A 23,988-nucleotide genomic window follows, 5' to 3' on the forward strand; every position below is an offset into this window, starting at 1 on the left:
TATGGAGTTTGTTTTGGAGTACAAGGCGCAGTGAGTGTCTTCTTCACACTCAGCTTCTGAGGATGTTTTATTGCACCGCTTTTGGTGCTTGTCTTATAAGACATTTCAGGACATTTTACTCCAGCTCAACACCTCATTAGCATGAATTCTTAGTGGTGCAAGTGAGCATGCTTACTTTGTTCTTGATTCAAAGGGACGACATTAAAAAAAAAGACAGGTATTCTTTATGAGGATGTCTTAATTTTTACTTATTATTTTAAAATCTTTTTTTTTTTTTTTTTTTTTTTTTTGTAGAGACAGAGTCTCACTTTATGGCCCTCGGTAGAGTGCCGTGGCCTCACACAGCTCACAGCAACCTCCAACTCCTGGGCTTAAGCGATTCTCTTGCCTCAGCCTCCCGAGTAGCTGGGACTACAAGCACCCGCCACAACGCCTGGCTGTTTTTTGGTTGCAGTTCGGCCGGGGCTGGGTTTGAACCCGCCACCCTCGGTATATGGGGCAGGCGCCTTACCGACTGAGCCACAGGCGCCACCCTATTTTAAAATCATAAATGGTCTTAAACTTTATCAAATTGACCCCTTTTAACTTTTAAGATAGATGTTCGATTCATGACCTCACATGCATTGAACTCATTGGCACGCTCTTCCTGGGCTGTTGCCATCCTCAGACTCGCCTGTAACTGTAGGGCGCCAGCCTTCTTGGAAGGGTAATTTAGCCACCAATCGGCAGGCAAAGGACATACTTGATGCAGGGTGTGGTGAGAGATGGGTTGGCACAGGAGATACAAAGACTTACTCCAAATTATCCATACTTTAGGTATGGGCTTTCTTTCAGGATGTAAGGACAGCTCTGCTTGCGAATCTGGTGACCATGCTCAGATTTGGAAAGGGTCACTTAGCATAGGAGGGGTCATGTATGTATCAATATCAACAAATTAGTACCAGCTCCAGGAACGAGACTCAATTTGGAAATATGGACACATAGGCACAGTGTTGGGGATAAGTGAATTTGACTTGCGTACTACACATCATACACCTGGGTTCTCTGGTTTAGCTTAAAAAACTCAATATTCCATCAAAATCCATTCAACAAAATCAGCTACGACAGACTGAACTGTGTCCTCTCCAAATTCATATGCTTATGTCCTAACCCCTGGTGCCAGACAATGTGAGTTTGTGTAGAAAAGGCCTTTAGAGAGGTGATTAAGTTAAAATAAGACCTTAGAGTGGGTGCTAATCTAATCCAACCGCTGTCATTGAAAGAGAATTAAGTTTGGACACACGAGAGATGCCAGGGAGTGCGTACACAGAGGGGGCCCATCACCCAGGATGTGGTGCCTGGCTAGGGCAGCCTGAGCAGACCACTGCATGAATAGACCACGGTTCTCTCCCAAAGACCTGAACTGAAAGGTGATTAAAAAACAGAAACTGACAGATGACCTTCCTACTCCAGGTCTCAGTATACAACAAGGGGATCTGCACACAGGCTGCTTCACTTTACCCAAGAGTTAGCAACGCAGTGTCCAGGACAGGTCACAGGAGGGAGCAGGGGCAGCTGGGGTGGCTGTGAGCAGGAATTTTGCAGCACATGCTGTGGCAGCACACCTGCACCCCAGAGGCAGCCGTCTGCTCAGAGAAAGCACAAAACACAGTGCTGCTCTGATGTATCTTCCCCGGACCACCCAGGGCCCCCTCTGAGAGCTGGTCCTCCCCCACCACACAGGGCCTCTGAGAGCCTGTCCTCCCCCTGACCCCCACCACACAGGCCCTCAGGCCAGAAGCTGCTCTGTGCATGGGGGGAGTATATAATTCAGGCTTCCTCCCTTTCCTCCCTGCCTTGGCTCCTTGGTTTCTCCCTTCTCCAAAGCAACTGCCTCCGGTCAGATGGCAGGAATAATCCTTCCCCTCACCCTCAGAGACCCTCCTGGGGAAGGTGCCTGTGGGAAGCTGGCTGCAGAGGCTTCGCCCTGGCCCAGAAGGGGTTTGGAGGGGGCGCATGGGAGGATCCAGAGTGGAAGGGGGGTGCCCTGCAGACAGTGGGGCGGGAGGAAGCCACAGCAGCCTTCTGGTCTGGTCCACCTGGGATGCTGGCTCAGTGGACAGTTAAGACTCATTCACTACTAACATGGGAGGAATATAGCTTCTGAGAATGATCGTGAATTTCAGTGTCAAGACCTGTCAATGTTAAGTCCCAAATTCATAAATATTAGCTGTGGGACTTGCTGAAAACTATTTAGACTTGCCATGTCTCAGGTTTTTGGCTATAAAACTGGATAACTGCTACCCATCTATAAATTTCCTAGGAAACTCGGTCATGGTTGAAAGTGCTTTGTAAATGTTAAATGTTATAAAGGAAATCTGCTGGAACCACTAATACGATGGCTTGCCTGTCCATCTGCAATCTGCACACACAGGCTGCCCCTCTTAGCTTCGCACTTGCACTGGGTTTATCTCCCTCGTAAGTATTGCTGCGATGTTTCTGTTTTCATTTCCACTGGTCCTCACTCTGAGTGAATTTTAGCAACAAAAAGGGCATCATCCTTCCTTCTGCGAAGCCCAGTGTTCTCGCAGCTGGACCATGCTCCAAGTAAATGGTAAGTACACTTCAGTTTATGAGTTGGTCTTGGCCAGCGTTGGCACATTAACATTTTCTTAGAGCCGCTCAGTAAAATATACACTTGACACCAGATGTGAACTTTAGAAGACATTTTAGGGACTTTATCAGGAAGATAAACTGTGCATGACTCTGAGTTACTGAGAAAGCCACACCCTCAAACATTTCCACACACACACTTGTTGCATTTTGTTTCAGGGCATTTCTGTGTTATTAGGGAATGGAGGTTGTGAAGATGTACTTAAGGGATACTGAATGGTGTAATAAACAAATTATTAGCTGGACCACATGGAATTGAAAACCTTGAGACCATTTTTTTTTACCCTGTTTCTCTGAAAATAAGACACCCTCCGAAAATAAGACCTACTTACAGGAACGATAAGACATCCCCTGAAAATAAGACCTAGCGCATCTTTGGGAGCATACCTTAAAATAAGACACTGTCTTATTTTTGGGGAAACAAGGTAGCTATAAAATTTCAATTTTATTTATTATATATTAAGAAACTACTGAGCAAGAAAAGAGTCTATTAAATGGCATTTGCAAGAGATTATTCCATAGAGAATGTTCCAAATAAAAGGAAAATAAGAAATGAAAACTGATGAAGCACCTACTAAGTTTGAGGTGTCAGTAGTAGGTTTTTTGCAAACAGCAGGCTTCCTTGCTCCTTAACTCAAACAATTACGACTACTCTGGGACTCAAAGAAGCTCCATTGGATAGATTTGGAAGATAAAGGAAAATAAGTCATTTCACAGGTAGTAAATGCAAAGTCAGAATTCAAATTCTGATCTGATCTTAAAGCCAAAATTTTAGTGAAATACTGAAGACTTTTAAAATAATGGTGTTGGGACAGCCATTAAGCAAAGGAGGCTCTGCTTATGAAATCACTTTTGTAAAACTGATTTTATTGGTGTCATTTAGGGGTCTGCTCTGTTGTCTGCTACAGACAGGAGGCTTCCTGAGGGTGATGAGTAGGGAGTTGCAATGAAAACCACCAGGAGATGTCACCTCTCCCCGTAAGGTCAGCCACCACCAAAACAAACAAACAGAAATAAGCTTGTGGGGAGGATGTGGGAAAACTGGGACTCAGTAAGCAATGGGGGGAGGGTGTAAAATGGTGCAGCTCCCATGGAATGGCATAGCAGCACCCCAGAGAGTTAAGTAGAGGACAACCATACAATTCAGCAAGGCCACTCATAAGTATACACCCCCCAGACGGAAAGCAGAGTCTCAAAGAGATAAATGGAGACTAAGAACACTCCCATGTTTATAGCAGCGTTATTCACAGTAGCCAAAAGGTAGAGATGACCCCATGTCCCCCGGGGGATGAATGGATAAACAAAATGTGCACCTGGGGCAGGAGGAACCTAGGACCTCTGGGAAGTGACTGACCGAGCTACGTAACAACGAAGTCCCCTTGGTGGGGGATGTGGGGGGCCGTGGGAGGTGGGAAGATGCCAGCGATCCTGACAGCGAGAGTGACAAAGGCAGGTGGCACGTGGAATGTGACCCGTGGAGCATGAAGCGAGGCTTATTAGAGCAGCTGGGCAAAGCGGAGATGACGCTTCAGACCAGAGAGCACAGAGCCTCCAGTCCATCCGCCTTTCTTCCCTGGTGTCGGCCCCTGGAACTTCGCACGGTGCTTCAGCTTCAACAACCTGCTGCTTCTCACCTGATTTGGCTGCTTTCCTCCCAAATCACAGAGTGTCCAAATGTGATGCTTAGTTTTGGCATCCAAATGATAGAAACCACACCGGTTACTTTAATAGAAAATGTTTAACACAGGAATTGGCTAAGTCTATCCTGTAAGCGAAAGGGCAAAGGGAACCTAACAGCAGGCAGGAACCATGAGGCGGTGGAAGCTACAGAAACCTGGGAGCACCGAAGTGGGGTCCCACAGGCCTGCAGAAGCAGGGGCTGCCTGCCTGGTGTGAGCGTCTGGGGTGTGCAGTAAGGCTGGTCCTGGGAATGAGGCAGCATAAATAAACTAGTACGTGGAAACCAGACGCCAGCTTTGCCGGAGGCTTTGGTGGGGTGGCTGATCTAAAGGAGAGGCAGCTGGTACCTCTCTGGCACCCAATTGGCAGCTGGCATCCAGGGGGCAGCTCACAGGGTAGGGGGGCTGCAGCCTCCTGATGCCAGTGTAGGGGTGGGTTTGAGCCCAGATGGTGGCGTTGTTAGAGCCTAAATTCATGCCTGGACACCACTTTGCTCCAGCCTCTGCCCCTGCCAGGCCTAATAGCCCACCCAGCTCAGCACCTGAGTTCCCCTTTGAGGGCCAGGCCAGCCCTGCATGGCAGCTCCTGGCTGAGGATGTCTGGGTGCTTGTGCTCCAAAGTCACAGCACCCCAACAGGTGTTGGGGACCAGGTTGCCCCTCCCCTGGCTGAGTGCTGCATCTGGGCCAGCCTGCTGGGCAGCCTCTCCGATCTGCACGGTCAGTATTTCAGACTCGGTCTGCTGTCTTCACCCAAACTTTGCATTTCTCACCCACCATACTGATTTCACAGCACAGAGGTGAAAGTACATGTTAATGAACCAACCTCCCTGGTTGTCAGATTCCTAACCTTCCACTTGTCTGAAAAACATACAGCTGTTTATTCTGAGTGGCCCTGATCAAACCAGGAACAGGAAAACTGGTCTTGAGCACAAGGATTCTTGTCCCCACAGCTGTCACCCCAATTTGCTGCTAGGATACAGCCAGGCGGTACTGAAGTTTTGCTGCTGGCCACCCCGACAAGGACCCTGAGGGAGAAAGGACTGGAGGGCCCCCGGCACCCTGTCACCAACTCGACACAGGCCTGCAGACCCATCTCCAGGACACCATCAGGATGGGGGTTGGGGGAGTTTGAAAACCCTGACCTGTGCTTTGCTGTGAGACACCCCATGGCACTCACGAATTCCTCACCATTTACTGCCAAATATAGCTTTGATTTGTCATCCAGACCTAATGTACTTCTAAGTAGTTACTATCAGATAAATATAGAGAAAGTGCAGTGATCACTCTCCTCCTCAGTGACACGTTCTGTGGAGCAAGCTGTGATCATCAAAAGTGTGTCAGCAGGAGCCTGGGAGAGCCATGTCCTTGGGGAAAGAGAGTCCGGTGGGATTGTCACATCTGCTTTCCCAAGTTAGAAAGTCATGTCCTGGTGCCCTTAGAGGCCTGCAGAGTCTGAAAACAGGAAACGTGGAGTTCCTCACCGAGACAATCTTTTGTAGTCATCCTTGTCAATAAATAGATCATTTTTTCAAAAGCAGGCAATGTAAAAAAAATAAAAAGCAGGCAATGTAGTGCATTCAGGAAGTTATTTGTGGAAACAGGAAACCTCTTATTTGAAAGAGTTATTGGCTTTGACCAGGGACAATAGAGATTTGAATGTGGCAGGTGGGCACTTAGCAGAGACATGCCTGGCCAGGGTGGACCTGTGACGTGGCAGGGCCAGCGGTTCCCATCCTGTCAGGGATTGTGGTAGAGGCCAGGGCCTTTGACAGGCCTGGGGGGCTGGTCTGTTTGGAGCGATGTTAGGACACAAAGCCCAACTGGCATGGGAACGAGAGGTTGAAGGAGGAGATGGAGAGGGCTCTGGGATTAGGAAGTCACAGTAAGAAATCTGGGGATGTGTTCAGAAGCTATTTATGGAAATAAGAAAACTCCTACTTCTAAGAAGTGGGATGTGAACCAGAAATAAAGTGCTCTGACAGTGGAGACCGAGGCCCAGTGCAGGGCTGTGACAGCGGAGATTGAGGCCTGGTGTGGGGCTGTGACAGCGGAGATTGAGGCCTGGTGTGGAGCTGTGATGATAAAGACCGAGGTCCAGGGTGGGGCGGTGACTGAGGCCTGGTGTGGGGCTGTGACTGCGGTGACCGAGGCCCAGTGTGGGGCTGTGACGGCGGAGACTGAGGCCCGGTGTGGGGTATGTGACGGCGGAGACCGAGGCCCGGTGTGGGGCTGTGATGGCGGAGACCGAGGCCCCGTGTGGGGCTGTGACGGCGGAGACCAAGCCCTGGTGTGAGGCTATGACGGTGGAGACCGAGGCCCAGGGTGGGGCTGTGACGGCGGAGACTGAGGCCTGGTGTGGGGCTATGACGGCAGAGACGAAGGCCCAGGGTGGGGCTGTGAGTGGCAGAGACTGAGGCCTGGTGTGGGGCTGTGACGGCGCAGACCGAGGCCCAGGGTGGGGCTGTGATGGCAGAGACTGAGGCCTGGTGTGGGGCTGTGACGGCGGAGACCAAGGCCTGGTGTGGGGCTGTGACGGTGGAGACTGAGGCCCCGTGTGGGGCAGGGCAGAGGACCCAGTAGGCAGCTGTCCCGTGTGTGAAATCTCAGGAGTGCAAAGACAAGCTTGTTTCACACCCAGGACAAGCTCTTCTGTCAGAAACTGAAACAAAATCCTAAGCCAGAAGGTCCCCAGACCCAGCAAAGTGACAGCACTATGGCCTGTTCCCAGAATGTCTCCAACCACCTGCCTCAAGGAAAAACTTACACCTGTGAGCTTGATTGAGCCCTGAGCCTTCCATTCCCTTCTTTAAGGGCTTCTTCTACAGGTCTGTGCAGAAATGTGAGTCCTGACTGTACAGCTTCAATGACTGTGTTCCATAGAGCCAAACCACGCTAGGTTTGAGAAATAAAAACAAGAAAGAAAAAGGGAGACAATTAAGCGAGAAATGACGGGAGGGTCACCCGAGGGTGGGTGTCAGGTCTCACTTGTGTCCTTGGCTAAGGTGACTCCGAGGTCAGGGCAGCCGGCTGTGCCCCTGTGGGTAAGGACCTCTGCTTGTCCCAGGTGTCATCCTGGGGTCGGCTTTACAAGGGCCACGGCATCACCCTCCACGGCCAATGCAAGGGCTTAAGACAGAAGCATTCGTGTTTCCACGACACCTATTTCTACATGTGCCTCTGTCTTATGTAATAGTCCCTCAAGCTCACAAGCCCTCACTTTGCAGGTCATACGCAGCTCTGCTCTCTTAATTAGGAGGAAGCAGCTCGAGGACCATAAAGGTAACACTCAGCCCAAGTGGTGGTGAGCAGACAGGGCTGAGGGTGTTTGCTTCTCACTAGTTGCTGCAGTCTGCAGACCACTTTCCCTCCATCCTAGAGTCCTGGAAACAGGTTTTTTAATTAGTTGAAAGTGTCAGTTTTAAATTTACCTTATTAGTTTAAACAATTAGTTTTTAAATTACTAGTTACTTAGGTGACCACATAGTAAGTCAGATTTCATTTGAAATAAATCAATGATTCATCTAAGGACAGTCTATGACTCAAATATTTTCCCCCATTAATCAATAAATGTTCCTTTTCCCAGCTGTGCTTCACTGCCAGGGAAATCAATGTCCCCGATAACTATGTAGGAAGAAATTCGTCAGAGAGTGTCAGATTGAGGACACAGAAGAGAAAGTGCACTCAGAGCTTTAAGTGCCAAGGGCCTAGATGCACAGCTGAGCTGTTGGTGGCCAGTTCCTACCCGGCCTCACACAGGTGGGGAGTGACCCCTGTGCCGGAGAGGCTAAAGCAGTCAGTGGTGGGGAGGGAGCATCTGGCCACTAGTCCCTGGGGCTCATGGCTGACTGTGCCTCTAAGACACCTGTGCTCAAACAGGCCTGGGGGATGGGGGATGCTACCGGCCTGTTTTGGCACAGGTGTCTTAGAGGCACAGCCAGCCATGAGCCCCAGGGATGAGTGGCTTCGCCTGTGTCGGGCCCAGAGCTCCCAGGGTATATATAGCAGAGTGTGACCCTGCTGAGTTCCATCTTGGACTGTGCCCCCACAGGTACCTATAAGGGCTCCTCTCTGTACATCACTACCTTTGGGCCTCACTACAGTCCTCTAGACAGGACCTAGGTGCACCCCGATTCTCGTAGCCACATGCCAGGTGGCCCCTCTACTGCAGCACGCTGCTTCCCATGAACCACCATGCTCTGGGGACCCTGGGGACAGAGACAAGGGAGCCCTGAGGTCTTTGCTTTCACTGCCTCAGAGTTTGGGACCGATGAGAAGGAATTATTGGGACAACTCAGGTGGCCTTCCAGGTGCTGAGTAGACACACCAGTCCTGCCCCACAGAGGTGGGAGAGCAGGACAGGACTGACCCAGGGCCACCCTGAGCTTCTGCAGAGTCAGACTCAATACAGGAACAGGGTGTATGGAGGCCCCACAAAGCAGCCTGACTCTCCTGCCATGGTAACATCCAGCCCAGGGTTGTCCCTTGTCACTTGGCGGCCTCCTGAGCTCGTTCTGCACTTCAGATGATCTGGAATGAGCCTTGAAATCCAAGCAGGACAGTGTGACCCCTTAAACCCTCGACGCCATGCTCGCACCTTCTGGAGGGAGCAGAGGTGACGCAGGAGAATCGGTGGCCCACTGTCGCCCGCCAGGGTGTCCACTTATCCTGTTGTCCTCCCCTCCAGTCATGGCTGAGCACGCGTGCTCCCTCTGTGCTGGCCCCTCTCACTCTACCCGCTCCTGTGTGTTCTGTGACAGTGCTGCTCCGGGAAGGCCACCTGGACTGTGCCGTGTCTGCATGGTCTCCACACCAGCACTTCCGACTGCCCTGTGTCACCCTGCTCTGTTTGGGAGGCCATCTCCCCTGCTGCACTGAGAGCTCCATAGGGCAAGGCCCTTACCAGAACTCAATATCCTTCCAGCACACAGGAGACGCCCAGTGCATACTTGCTGACTAGCAGCCACCAATAACACCAGTGCTGTGCTTAGGACAACACCATCAGAACAGGAGGGCAGCACTGTCTGCGCCCTCGTCCATGAGGTCACAGTGGTGGGCACCAAAGAGCAAAACCGAGCCAGAGGTTGGGCCCCACCTGCACGTGTGTCCATGCCTGAGTCTAGCTGAGCCTTTCAGCTCCCCTTTCCATCTCTCTAATGACCACAACACCAGCCCCCACCAGTAGGCTGGGTGATGCCCACTGTGTGCAGGACCCATCTCACATGGTCAGTGCTGGGGCTCTCATGATGCTCAGACTATGGATGAGGACGACAGAGTCAGCAGCTGCACCGAATGTGTGCCTAGGAAGTGGTTCCATGGAGCGTTGAAGCTCCTGGAGGCGGCGAGACACACAACGTTATTGAAAGAGCAGGCACCTTCCTGCATTTGAGAATCTTGCTGCTGTTCTGGTCTGGTCTGGCAGACCAGCAGGGGCTAGTGGGATTTTCTAACCCTACAGCTAGAGAAAAGGAGAAGGAGGTTTGGAGGGAAAAGAGTTGATTGAAGAATTCTAAAGAGCTCCTGGCACCCACCTGACTGCACCATGTTTATTTTTCTATTAAGATAGTTTACTGGATTATTTGGATTGCATGAATCCAATCATTTTTATTTGCTCAGATGTAGCTTGTTAAACTCTGGGATTTTCCATGCTGAATAGCAAACATAGAATCTTCAAACAAATTTAATTTGGGAACGTTTCAATAAGGTACTGCGTGGCATGGGCAGATTTGCAGTTCAGGGATGCGGCTCTGCGCAAAACGCTGTCAGGGTTCACCCCAGTGTGTGTGGCTTTCACCAGAATCACTCTTGCTCCACAAGAGCTTTACAGGACACTTCTGAGCCACTCGCCCAGGAATGAGACCCCAAAGATTCACGCAAGCAGACAGTGGCCCTCAGACCCCCAGGGCAGTGTTCTTACAGGAGAGGGAGGGGAGCTGGGGCCAAGCTGAGTTGTCCTACATGACATGGAGGGGGGCTGACATATGGGGGTGAGAGACTGTTCACGGCAGGAGAATGGAGATGCCCCCCAAGGACTTCTCAGTTTTGAGGGTAAGGGATCGAACGGGGGTCCTCTGGAGGGAGGGAGCTGAGACGGTCACTGACTCCTTCACCTTCTCTGCGTGAGCTCCAATAAACTCCTAAAAACCTGCCAACAGAACAGGGCCCCTCTTGGCCACAGGGACCTCAAAAAAACCTTAAAATTGAGTTCCTGCTCATGATGGGAGGGGAGGCCTGACACAACTCAGACAATAAGATACTAAATTATCAAGAGGCCCTGAGGCCAGGCAGGGCAAGCGTCAAGGGCAGGGCAGCCCATCAGCAGACACCTGGAGTCTCACACGCAGATGTGTGTCTGCCCCTCTCTGATTAACACACTCCTTAACACAAAACAGCTAGGGCCTTTTTTAACGGATTAAAAACATAGAATTTTGAACCTCCCTATGACCTGTAACCTCTCCTCCCCAGACGGCCTGCCTTTGGGGACCAAACCAATGTACGCCTTCCGCATGTGATTTAGGATTTCACCTGCAATTCTTGTCTCCATGACTGTACAGAAGCTAACTGACTGCCCGCCAGCACAGACACATCTGTCGGGACTGCTGGAGGTCATGTGTTACGTACAATGTGGTCACACACATTGGGCTCAGAATATACCTCTGTCATTACTTTCCAGGGTATGGAATTTTTCTGTTAACATCTGCCTGCCCTTGGGAATCTGTGGCCCATCTCCCTTACCCACTAAAGCTTGTGGGTGGGTGGTCTTTGGGGGAGGTTGAAAAGGCACAAGCTCTGCTGCTGAGCAGACCCCATGGTGAGCACACACAGGGCAGGGGGCTTGGGGGCCCGCGGGTGGGCAGCACCTAAAACTGAACTCCATGTTCCCTGCTCTTGAGGAAGGCATCACCTGGAGGAGGAGAAGTCTTGTTAATAAGACAAGAAAGTGATTTCAACCAGGTCTCCACGTAGTTAATTAGCAAAGAGCAGAATCATAAAGCAACATAAAGTCATGGGTTTTGAGGAAGAAAGGGTGAAACCAGGTTGCTCAGAGAGGGGTGTCCATGCCATCCATGAGGGGTGCAGCTGAGACAGTCAGCAGGACACCCAGAAGACAGAAGGGGCGGCTGAGGCTCCCAGAGGAGGCTGGAGTGACAGAGAAGACGTTTAGGGTCCAAATGTCCACCGTTAGCCAAACACACACCACTCTCGGGAGGCAGGTTGGGAACTCCGTTCACACATGCCAACACACACATGTGAACACATGACCTTCTTGTAGAACAGTGTCCTCATCTGTAAAACAGGATAACTGTGCCTCCCCCGTATGACTCACGAGGGCTGAATGAATGATTGTGTGCAAGGAACTCAGGAGAGCACCGGGGCTCTCATGGAGGAAGCCTCGGGCCCCACTTCAAGCCTTCTCTTCCCAGACTTCAAACCTGAGTTGGGAGAACTCGGTTGGCTGTGCGGATGTCACAGATGGCAAGGTGGGAAAAGCCCGGGGTGGGGAAGACAGTCCCTCATGGCTGCTGTGGGAAAGTGGGGAAGGAGCCAGTGAGGGCAGCACCAGGGATCCCAGGGCTCCAGACACGTGCCAGTCACATGTGCTTGCATGGGCACATGGTATGACAATGATCCCACGCACACGCACACGTCTCACACATAGTCACACGTGCACACACATCTAACACATGGTCACATGCACACACACGTCTGACACAGTCACACACGCACACACATGCATGACACACGGTCACATGCACACACACATGCCTGACACACGGTCACACACACGCCTGACACACAGTCACACATGCATGCACATGCCTGACACACGGTCACATGCACACGCACATGCACATGTCTGACACACAGTCACATGCGCACACACGTGTGACACACAGTCACAAGCACATGTGTGACACCCGAGGGCACACACATCTGACACATGGTCACACGCACACACGTGACACACAGTCGCACGCACACGTCTGACACACAGTCACACATGCATGGACACGTCTGACACGATCACATGCACACACACACACACATTTGATACACAATCATACTCACATACACACCCAGTCACACCGGAGGTCCAGGTACGTGATTCAGAGCAAACACCTTTGAGGTGAAGACAGCAGACAGAGGAAAACACCCAAATCCGTGGGAATCGACAGAGCCTGCATGTGGTTCCTGAGGGAAATGGAAAACTGGACCACGCGGTTCCCTGGCTGCAGGCGACAGTGTTGGTGAGGAGCCACTGGCCCCTCCCAGTCCACATCTTTCACTGCATCCTGGCCCAGTCCAGGAAACACGCGTGTCCTGAGGCCAGGCCAGGACTGCGCTGCTCTGGGAGGAACGGGGGCTCCTTGCCTCATGTCACAACCTCCACAAGGAGACTCCACCTGACCGAATCCTGCTCGGGGCCCCTCCGGCTGAGCCTCCTTTTGAGGGAGGAGAGTCCTAATGCCACCACATTCAGGGTGACAATGCAGGGCTTCCCAGGACCACGTCACAGCTCAGGAGGCGTCGGAGAGTCCAGAGTCCCTGCTCCCAAGCTTCCTCCAGGGAGATCCACTCCTCCAGGGAGGTGTGAATCCCCAGAGTGACTACAGACCCTCCCACTCCACAGGAGCCGGCAACGTTGTCTGACGCAGGCACAGAGCACCCAGCCCCAACATGAAGATAGGGACACACCAGCACAGAGAGGCAGATGGGCCCCCACCAAGCCTCTGTCCCAAATCAGATGCCCTGAGACGCATCTGCCACTGGGATCAGGTCTGCACAACCACACACAGCACTACACAGTTCTCGGGACTTTCAAAGGCAGGTACCCCTGCTAAGGGTTAGAAGACACACGCTGTCAGCCCACATGCCCTCAGATACATCTGGCTTTGGTTTTCTATCTGGAGAGTTCACTCCTGGGTGGGGCTGAGCATGGGCCAGTACTGTGGCTGCCTGGACCGCACCCTGTTTCACCACCAAGTGTCCAAGTAACTGGGCACATTTCTTCCAGATAAGCTTCAGTTTCCTCATCTATGACATGGACACAGTCTCTTTAGTAAACGCTGCTCTTTTACTCTGGCAAGTCCTGGACACAACTCGTTTCAGATTTAAATGCTGTGTGGAAGATGGGATCTGTTCTTTTCAATTTTTCAGGGAAATCTCTGATAACGGAGACTTCTAAATGACCCTGCTGTGGACAGGTGCAGTGCAGTCACTCCTGGGCACATGCATCTTGACTATCGTGTTTTATACAGGACATTAGTTAAAGGAATAATTGGCTAATCATAAATAAAATAATATCTATGATCATCACCAGCACACAGTTCATACAGTGTTTCTTGATGGTTTTAAAACATAACAAAAATAAAAATTAAAAGTCTGCTGGGACATTCAGCACTCCGTTGTCTCCTTGTCAGTAGGGCCCTGCCAGCCGGCAGCTGTGGAGATGATGGCTCGGGATTCCAGCCTTCATGCACAGCGCTGCCAGGATCTGACCTTGAGAGCTCTTTGGATTCATTCCTTCCTCTGTTTTTATGCCCCCGCCCCAGGTCAGGCATGCTCACGTTGGGAGCCGTTTACTACAACAACTTCCAAAAAGATTTGCTGGCTTCAGTTTCTCTGACTTCAACCCAGCAAGAGACCTGCCAGGCTAATGTTCCCAAAATAAATCTTCTCAAGTGTCATCCCCTGCCCCAAGCCCACTGCTGCATGCCCTGAGTTCACACTCTCTCTCTCACACACACGTGCATGTACACACATACGCACACACCTATGTCTCACTTCTCTCCTAGAAACCCTGCAGCAGCCAGAGCGATCCCCGTCCCCCATTAGAAGTCTTTGTCCCTGCAGAGCTCAGGCAGGTCCGAGCTGTTCTGAGACACGTTACCTATGGCGCCCGTCACTCCGTACCTCCACCTGCTGGGTCTGCACCCTATCACATGTCGTGACTCATGACATTTTCTAAGAAAAGCTATCTAAGAATTTTCTCTTCAGAAAGACTGAAGCCTCCTTGGATTTGAGGCAATTATGTACAATAAAGAGGGGAAATGATAACTAGAAATGCTAACAAAAGGACACAGAGATGAGCACAGAAGGTCAAGAGTCACAGGCTGCAGAAGGGCCCTAAACAGGTCCTGAGCCCATGTAGCAGTGGGACGCTCGGTGCACAAAGGCTGAGCAACCCGGGGCTGGCTACAGGACCAGCAGCCTGTTTGGGGGCAAGGGAGGTAGTGTGGGAGCCATGAGTGCCCTGCCCAGGGCCTGTGGTCTTGGGGAACAGAGTTAGGAAGGAGCAGAGAGGAGGAGGAGGGTGAAGGGAGGAACAGAAGGGACGAAGGGTGAGATAAGGACAGAGGCCACAAGCAGAGCTCACGTCCCCCCCCCCCGCTTCTGCTCACCTGTGAACAAAAAATGTCCCCCCAGTGAAAATGTGCCCAGGGAAAAGCCACTGTGGGGAAGGTCATCTGTGAGCCCTGAGCCTGGGGGACAATGTGAGCAGAGATGGACAATGGGACTGAACTGCAGCAAAGCCCAGGATGGGACCAAGCAACACTCGACAGAAAGCAGATGCTGTGCGGAACAGGAAACTTTGCAGGCCGGAGCATAGGAATAAACAGGAGGAAAGTAGAACAAATCTGTAACTAAACAGGGCCAGAAAAAATGAGAAAAGGGAATGTCAAACTCACACACTAAGCTGCACATCAAGTAAAGTATTAAAAAGTGAAAAATAAAGGTTACAAACATCACTGTTACTGTCCAAAAATATTCGCCTTACTAACTGCCCTGTTTAGCTTCCAAGAGGATTGGGAACATCTTAAAACCGAATCCAAGAAATGCTGCACACCCCGCACGCTTGGCAGCGGCACAGACAAGGTACTCACCAGCAGGACCCCATAGAGCCGGGCGCAGGCCTGGCGGAAGGTGGAGAGCATGGTGCCGAGTTAGAGATGACGGCGGCTTTGGCCAGGGCGCAAGGGTCTCACACTTCGAACAAACATGGAGAATCTTATTCCTCCATGCATCAGAGCACAAACCTGCAGGTGGAGTTTGTAAACATGCAGGCCGCTTCTCACTCAGGATCACCCGAAAGTCAGCAGAGGGGCAGGAGCAGCTGCCTACAGCAAGGATGTGGCCACATCACTTTTAGTAACTGACTCAGTCGAGCACCTCAGGGTCACTTACTTAATATAGGGCCACACTTCCTATTGGGTGGCAAGCTTAGCAAGGTCAGCCACCTGTTCGGCTGCCAGTTGCCTGTCTTGAGGGAGGCCCAGACCTGAGAGGGCCTCTGGCATGGACGTTGCCAGAGGTGCCGCGGCAGCTGGGCCTCACTCAGGTGCTCTGGTACCTTCCAGTCTCAAGAAGATGATAAATGTAGTTGCTAAATAAGTGGAAAGTGATTCTTATTGTTATTTATGTATGTTTTTTCTCCAGAGACTCTATTTTTGTAATTTTAAAACCCTGCTTTTTTGGCACCATCCATAGGGCCTCGAATAACGAAATCTAAAGCTGGGAGAGTGAGTCGTACACTCAAGGTCAGGTGGCCCAGCTGCAGAGCTGGGGAGGACCTGCTGAGACTCGCTGCCCACTTCTCCTGAGTCCACCAAGTGAGGATCTCTCTCCAAACCTATGGCCACAAACACCTAAGGTGCCCTCAAATTACTTATGAAATGCTTTCAGCAGTTAAAAAAAAAGTCTGCAGCTCTGTGCCTGTGGCTCAAGCTGCTAAGGCACCAGCCACATACACCTGAGCTGGTGGGTTCAAATCTAGCCCAGGCCCGCAAAACAACAATGATGGCTGCAACCAAAAAATACCCAGGAGTTGTGGCGGGCGCCTGTAGTCCCAGCTACTTGGGAGGCGGAGGCAGGAGAATCACTTGAGCCCAGGAGTTGGAGGTTGCTGTGAGCTGTGATGCCATAGCACTCTACCCAGGGTGACAGCTGGAGGCTCTGTCTCCAAAAAAAAAAAATTAATTAAATAAAACGGTCTGCATCATTAATATTCCATGTCACCTAGAAGGGAAGTGGTTGACTGATTCAACACTGTGCTGTTCACATTCTCTGTTAACTCAGCTCACCCCTCCCCCATTTGAAGCTCTAGTCTAGCTGCGCCCCCTTGGCTTTTCTTCTGTGTGCCCCCAAATAACAGCTTAATTGGTGTTGGAGATTTTGGGGGAGAAAGGCCAACAAAAGTAAAAGCAATGCATAAAAATGAGTTCTTTACCCTCCGTGCTCTACATACCGCTCAGCCTCACCTGGTTTGCTGCGCTACGGGGCGGAACCTCAGTTCACTTCTCTCTCTCAAAGAAAATCCTCCTCACTTACTGGAGACAATCACCATTCTGTTAAATGACAACATTGACAAACGTCTCTGCCGCACACTGTCCAACATCACTGCTCTTAAAGAATGGATGAGTCCTTTCTAACAAGAGGACAGAGAACGTTGTTATGGCCAGAGGCGGTCCCCGTAAATCTCTACCCAGGGCCGGATCATCGAGGCTCCCTGCGCCTCCAGCTCATGGACTGTATTTGCTGTGCGTGGAGACCCAGAGACCCGAGAAGGGATTTCACCTGGAAGAACATCTGACCCACACAGAGAACGATGGCTACGTGTGTACAGCCATTTCACGTCAGTTTTTAAAACAAATCACTGCTTTATTCCATGTTGAAGCCAAAATCCAGGCCGAGAGGAACAGCAGCTGGGGGCCTAGGTGGCATCCTGGGTGCATTTGGGGAAGTTGCTAGAAGTGAGTGATGCGGTCTGGAGACCAGGAGCCTCTCACTCCCCGTGCCTCTCTCCTTCCAGGTCTCCCAAGACAGCAAAGTCACAGTGTGCTAACTGCTGACAGGCTGGCTAGTCACATGCTGGACAGAGTGTTATAAAGCCCAGGAGCTGACGATAGAGCTCCTGATTAAAAGAGGAAAGTCTGACACTGCCAAGCACAAGAACTGGCCTAAAATGGGTTCACCTTATGCTTTTCAGCATCTGTTCAGCTGGGTAAACTAGGTGGTGGTCTGCTAAGAGTGGTCCCTACCAGGCAGGTGGAGTGAGCTTGTGTCCCACCCTCGGGCTGCATTGGCACCATGCCACATGCCAGAGCCATGTCTGCATCCCCAGCTGAGCCCCAGAACCCTATATCCAAACACCTGCCTAATAACTCTTTTGGGATACCTGGGGCCAACTTAAATGCAAAATGTCCAAAATTGAACTCCTCTTCCCCCAAAACTTGCATCCAGGATGACATGGCTCCCACCCAGTTGCTCAGGTCCAAAAACAATGAAAGGGGTTCAGAGGGCTCCCCACGGTGACTCCGTGTCCCCATCCTATTGTGGGGTTGGCTACTCCTGGGCAGCTTCCTGGTTCAGAGCACTCTCCATCCCTTCTTGATTTCCGTGTCCCTCCAGCAGGCCCCTCCGTTTTCAGTCTCTTACATCTAAGTCCATTCCCCACAGGTTGACTCTTAAAAGTCCTTCAAGGACCCCCATCAACCTCAGGAAGAAACCCAAACCCCATTTAAAACAGCTCACAAGCCCTGTGGCCTGGGTCCACCCAGGTGCCAGCATCTCATTTCCTGGACAAGCTGTTTCGTCAGCTCCGAGCACGTTCCCTTTGTCCAGCACCTCAGTCTGGCCAGCGTTCCTCTCCACCAGCTCTCAGAAGCCGCACCTCATACCCCTTAAACTTCACCCACTGGCTGTCTGGGTCAGGTCCTGGTCCCACATGCCTCCACGGCACCTGCACGGAGTATCTCTCTCGCCTGCCCCCCATCCCAGGAGGAGGGCCCCTGCCCTGGCCCGTGGAAAGCCCTCCATGCCACAAACCTGCCACAGTTATTAGACAGCACAGTCACTGAGGAACATGCATCCTCCACAGCCCCGAGGCGCCATGGTTGTGACCAACAACATGGTCCAAGGATCCAAGAAACACTTTCCAAGCTCTGACCCTGTAGCTTCAAAGTTCAAGAAGGCTGTGAAGGTGACATCCTGCTAACTCAGAATCATGCTGTTTTGGAGACTAGGCAGTGTTTAGACACAGAGCACTTAGGTCAGAGAAAGGTGAACGGATTGTCAAATACACTCTCAGCGAGGGTGTAATATATTCTTGTATGTCAAAGTGTCACTGCCCACTAGTGGCGAGGGTACATTTTCCCTCCTCTTCATGCTCAAATTCATGATTTAAGGAGTACTGGGTAACTACCACGGGATTCGCAGAAATCGTGCACGGCAGCTAAGAAGCGTTCTGCCACATTAAACAACTCACATTATTACTCTTACATTCGTATGAGCATGTGCGGCCCGGACACGCGCGCGCGCGCACACACACACACACACACACACACACACACATGCGTGAGCCACTGTTTCGTTAATCTCTCCGGTGTAGATCTAATGGTGAAAACACTAATATAAGTGAATCAATTTACATGATAGAATAAAATGTTTTGCCATATTTTCTCTGCAAACAGTAGTAACTTACAGAGTCTCATTATAAAATTTGAGCAAGATATATAAAATACAGAGTTTGTGGCTCAATCTAAGTATTGCTTAGAGAATTTTAATGATAATTTCAGTTATTTTGGGCAGTTCAATTGCTGAAAAATTAAACGAATAAAAAACCAACCACACTGACTGAAGAAAGTTTATCCTACTGCTAGTCATGAAACACGATGTCTGGTCGTAGTACATAATTCCACACGTGGCCTCCACATACGACTCTCCTGGGCCCAGCAGGTGTTAACGGCAATGCTGATGGCTAGCACACACACCCAATAAAGACCTTTTAAACAAATGAGCGAACCCTGGTCTCTATCAAGATGGAAAAAGGTCAGGAACCACACGTTTTCACAGTAACGGTCTGCCCAGCATGTGCTCTTCCCAGGAGCCTCCAGAGCGCAGGCACGGACACTCAGCACAGGGAAAGCGTGCCCTCCTCCCAGCCGTGATCCCCAGGTTATAACCCTGAGGGGCAAGATGTTTGCGTGTTGTGGCCTCTGTTGGACAGGACAGGAACTGATGGTGGAGCTGGTGGATGAAGTGGGTGGACCCATCAATGGACTGGAGGTTCTGCCAAGAGGACAGGACCTGCAAGGTGGCTGCTGTGGCCAGCGCGCTGGAAGCGTGGGCAAGGGAGGCAGGAGCGGGGCTGAGCAATCACAATTCAAAGTAACCAATTCCAGCACGACAAAGCCTTGACTATGTGGCTGACTTGGAGTAGAAGAAAAACTCACTGGGGGTGAGGAGATGAAGGAACTCAGAGGCCGGCGGCCAGCTGTGTCTGCTAGGTGGACGTCGGAGACGCTGGGACAGGAGGCAGGAGTGCGCAGAGGAAGAAGGGAGAAGTGGCGAAGCCAGATGGCCCGAGATTTAAAGAAGCGAACATTCGTCCAGCTTGCAGACAGCTGTGGTCACACCACTACCTGAAGAGAAGGGTAACGCTGACCAGGCCTCCGCACTGAGGCCGGAGGGGCCGGGAGAGGGCAGACAGCTTCCCCTCGGAGGCTCTTGCAGGAGGGGGCGTCTCAGGAGCTTCCAAAGAGCCTGAGGACAGCAGGGCTGCCCCTCCTGTGGTGATCAGCACAGAAGGGAGGCTGGCCAGGTGGGCTGCTCTCTGGTCACCTCACCAGAGGGCTTGCCCAAGAAAACTCTCCTTGGGTTGGTACGTCAGTCAGACAGCTGTGACTCCTCCATTCATCCTTAGGTAATTATTTGATGAAAACTACAGTATCTTCTGAACAATCTGTTGATGTTAATGAGGTCAGTCTGATACAGCAGTGTCTTTATTAATCGATCGCTACTTCTCTTGTAGACATGTCATTTTAATGATCTGTCCCGGATCTCATGAGAATCACCATCAAGTATGCTACTTTGTGATGGCGTCACAGCACCACATCTAACTGTCACAGTCTTCTGATACTTTCACAGTGTCACAAAGTCCTAGATTGAAACACACAAGTGATCAGGAAGGAAATGTGCCTGAGGCCCGGAGGCTGGAGCTCATGTTGAGCAGGAAAAGCAATGTTTTCTCCATCATTGTCACACTGTGCACCCCCAGAACAAGACGGCTCGGAGCTTGGCACCGGTCTCCTGAGCCCTGGCTTGGCCCTCGCCATCTCTGCAACCTTGAGAAGCCGGCAGGGACACCGGAAGCCAACGGTGCTTCATCCTGTGACTGGAAATAAGTGCTGGTGCTGCTCCCAGAGGATGGCGTGGACACCAAGTGCTGAGATGTGCGTGGCCGATTCCACGACCTCGGTGGGCAGCAGCAAGTCCTGAGATGTCATTGTCATAGGCTTAAGACATGGCATGTGTCAACCTTAACATTTAAAAACCTCCCTTACCTCAATTAGGGTTCATTCTTCTTGATGCTATAATTAGCGAGATTTTCTTTCTTTTATTCACTCTGGTGTGCTTGCCTTCCACCTTGCACCTGTCCTTTTCAAAATTATCCCTTGGAAGCTCCTTGTGTGATCATATTGGATTTATAAAAAAAATAATTTCCTCATTTTGCCTTTCATTAGGACTGTGTGAAATCACGATGTCTAAATTGCTTGCTGAGACTGCTGCTCTTTTGGGTGATATTTCTGTTTCTGGGCCTCATGGTTAGTGATCTAATCTACTTTATGGAGCCGGTCTCCACCACCCTCTCTTCCTCGACGTGACTATTTCCTTCAGCTCCGGCTGTGCTCTCCCCGTAAGCCTTTCTCCTTTCTTACAGGCTCCTGCTCTAGGATTCCAGGATTTTCCAGTAAGCACATGCCTTTCCCGGGTGAGGGGAGCAGGGTGGCACGTGCAGTGTCACTGGGTCACTTCTCCCTGTATCTGTTTCTCTCAAGTTGGGTATCACCTTCCATAGTCCCTTTCTAATCGTGACTCTCACCTCCCAAGCCACACAGCTGCATGCTTATCCCCTAGTTATAATTTAAGTTTGCTTTATTACCCTGCATGCTTACTCATATACAGACATCAATGGCTAAGTATTGATTAAACCTCCCCTCACAATTATGTTACTATGGGAACGGAAGGACACATTTCAAATGTTAATTATCTTTGGTGTTACACCTAAGTCACAGCAGAGGCGAGTTTCTCCACAGGAGGGGTGATCACTGTTTAGATCGGCACTCTGTCTTGTACGCAGGCTCAATTAACATTTGCTGAGATTTTAAATAGAAAGAATATGCATATCACCTTCATCACTATCACACAATGTGATTTTGCCAAGTTGCCACATTAATCAGAGACACAGGAGCTCAGCCTGTTCTCGAAGCTAAACTCGCCACATACAAAGGCCAACCCACAGGGCAGTGGGACGTCTTTCACCCACTGCATTATTAAAAACAGATCATTTCTCCTTTTTAAGTCTTTCTCTGAGTCACTCAAAATCTCTTCACAGAAGAAATACGAAGAAAAAAAAAAAAGAGATGTCACATGGGAAATCAAAGAACCGGAGTTTTGTCTAGAAGAACGTGAAGCTGCCTTTGCTGTGATTACAGCTCAGAGAAGCTGCGGCTTCCGATTGCTCTTCTGCAATTCAATTAACCTTCCAGTCCTTTTCTACTCTAAGGTATTAATTTCTTCCATTCAAGACAAAAACAAAAGGAGAATGGGGGGAAATTATGAGAATATGAAATGCAGCTGATAAAGAAACCAAGCGCAGTTGCACACTCTGCTTGTGTGACGTGGGTTCTTGGAGACCATCTTCAGTTAGTCCGGCTGCCATCTTCAGAAGAATGTGTGTGATTCTGGATATACTTTCATCTTCCAGGAAGAAACTAACTCACAGACATCCCAGAAGTGGAACTGGACTTTGTATGACAAAGGTGAGGGTTAGAAAGGAACCACACCTCCCCCAGTAATTTGGACAAATTCAACTAGATACTCTCCTGTTTCCCCAAAAATAAGACCTACTTACAGGAAAGATAAGACGTCCCCTGAAAATAAGACCTAGCGCATCTTTGGGAGCACATCTTAAAATAACACACTGTCTTATTTTCGGGGAAACAGGGTAAATACCAGCCACTTTGAGTAATCCTCACCATTACAAGAAATCTTAAAATCTTAAAATCTTACTGTTTGCAGTAATAAGCCAGGTACTAATAACATACAATAGGTAGCCAAGGTCATCCAAGGTCAGCATTTCCCTTGATAAGCATCTACAGGGAGTTAGTGTCTCACCACCCCCACACCTGGCCCACGGAAAACACTGCCCAGGCGTTTGTTTGGGGCTGGGGAAATACAGCCTTTGTCATTGCCACAGGGCATAAGGCTCATCAAAGGCAAGTGGCACAGGGACATCTGGTGATTGACAAGATGTGACTATAATGTAAAAGTTGCTCTGGGCATGCCGCTTTTCTCTGGTCCGCCCTGTGACAGCAGATCTGTGCTGTGACATGAAGGACAATCAGTGACACAGGTGAACACAACGAAGCCACAGAAGACCGCACTTCCATCAACAATGCCCACTGCCCCGCGTCTCTTCTCTGGCTCCTGTCAGGCCTTGAAAGTGTCCACGTTGCATTTCTCCTGGATCTCTGTGCAAAGCCTGCAAGGGGGTCTCTGTCCTGGGGGCCAAGGCCCGGCCCTTCCTGGACCTGTCTCCTCCTCTCTCCATCACAGGCAGGGTCTGTGTGCACGGCAGCATCTTTCATTTACAAGGACTTCAACATATTCTTTCTATTCAAGAATTTTTAATTAGGATTGCTATTATTTTGGTTTGTGTTCTGCTTCCAAAATTCCCAAAGTTTGTGTCTCCTTTCCCAGCCTGATATTTTCCCAAAGCCCTGCTCTTTTCTGTGAGTTCTCTCACACAACTCCAGGTTTCTCAGGAACGCTCTACAATTGATGCACCTGTACCACAGACCCTTCAGTGAAAACTTGACATGTTAAAATATCTCCTTTGCATTCAGCAGCTCCGTAACTTCTATCCCCCTTATGGAGCTGATGTAGAAAGTTATAAGCAATGTGCTGAAAACATGTCAGTTTCTTCATATTTCACGTCTATTATTGAAACAATTATTCATTTCTCCAGATACTTAAGCACATTGCTATAATTTGTGATTATCAAAGTTTATAAATATATTATCTCAATTGCCATTATTGTTATTTACTTGTTAGAGAAGAATTTTTCTTGCTAACATTGTACAACCACAGAAAAGGGAAATATTCTCTAGTACAGCTAAGTCCATATATGTACATTTAAAATTAGTTTAATAAAGTGTTTGTGTTCAGGTGGGTGGCACCTGGGGCTCAAAGGAGTAAGTCGGTCCCATATGCTGGAGGTGATGGGTTCAAACCCAGCCCTGACCAAAAATTGCAAATAATAATAATAAATAAATAAAAATAAAAAATATTTGCATTCTTTATTGGATCTGGGGAAAACCCTCCATTAAGTCCATATATTTTTGTCATTACATACTTGCTGGAAACATGATAAGATTGGGTGTGGTGTTAAAATGAGTGAAATCACTTTCAAGCATAGTTACCCTGGATTCTCCCCAGAAACTCTGCAACTCTCAAAAACAAGCTGCACCAAATCTTCTTTACTGGGATAGTGAGAAGGACCCACGGAAACAAAGACTCCCCTCTTCTCTGCACCATCCTCTCCCCTGCCTATGACCTGCACAGAACTAAGACAGCAGAAGGTGCTGAGCGGCATC

The 23,988-nt window shown here is 50.0% G+C and overlaps 1 protein-coding gene across 3 annotated transcripts in view; it reads right to left on the reverse strand.

Moving 5' to 3' along the window:
* Positions 1-23,988, reverse strand: part of RPS6KA2 (ribosomal protein S6 kinase A2) — a 344,820-nt gene that overhangs the window by 193,857 nt on the left and 126,975 nt on the right. The window contains exon 1 of one of the 3 annotated variants that reach the window (XM_053592910.1): positions 15,217-15,462. The exons of the other annotated variants lie outside the window; for them this stretch is intronic. Coding sequence (XP_053448885.1) covers positions 15,217-15,267 — 51 coding nt within the window. The 5' untranslated portion in view covers positions 15,268-15,462. Of the gene's footprint in view, positions 1-15,216; positions 15,463-23,988 lie in introns of those variants that run through there. 3 annotated transcript variants of the gene reach the window in all.

The sequence above is a fragment of the Nycticebus coucang genome, chromosome 5, assembly GCF_027406575.1.
Source record: "Nycticebus coucang isolate mNycCou1 chromosome 5, mNycCou1.pri, whole genome shotgun sequence".
Taxonomy (NCBI): domain Eukaryota; kingdom Metazoa; phylum Chordata; class Mammalia; order Primates; family Lorisidae; genus Nycticebus; species Nycticebus coucang.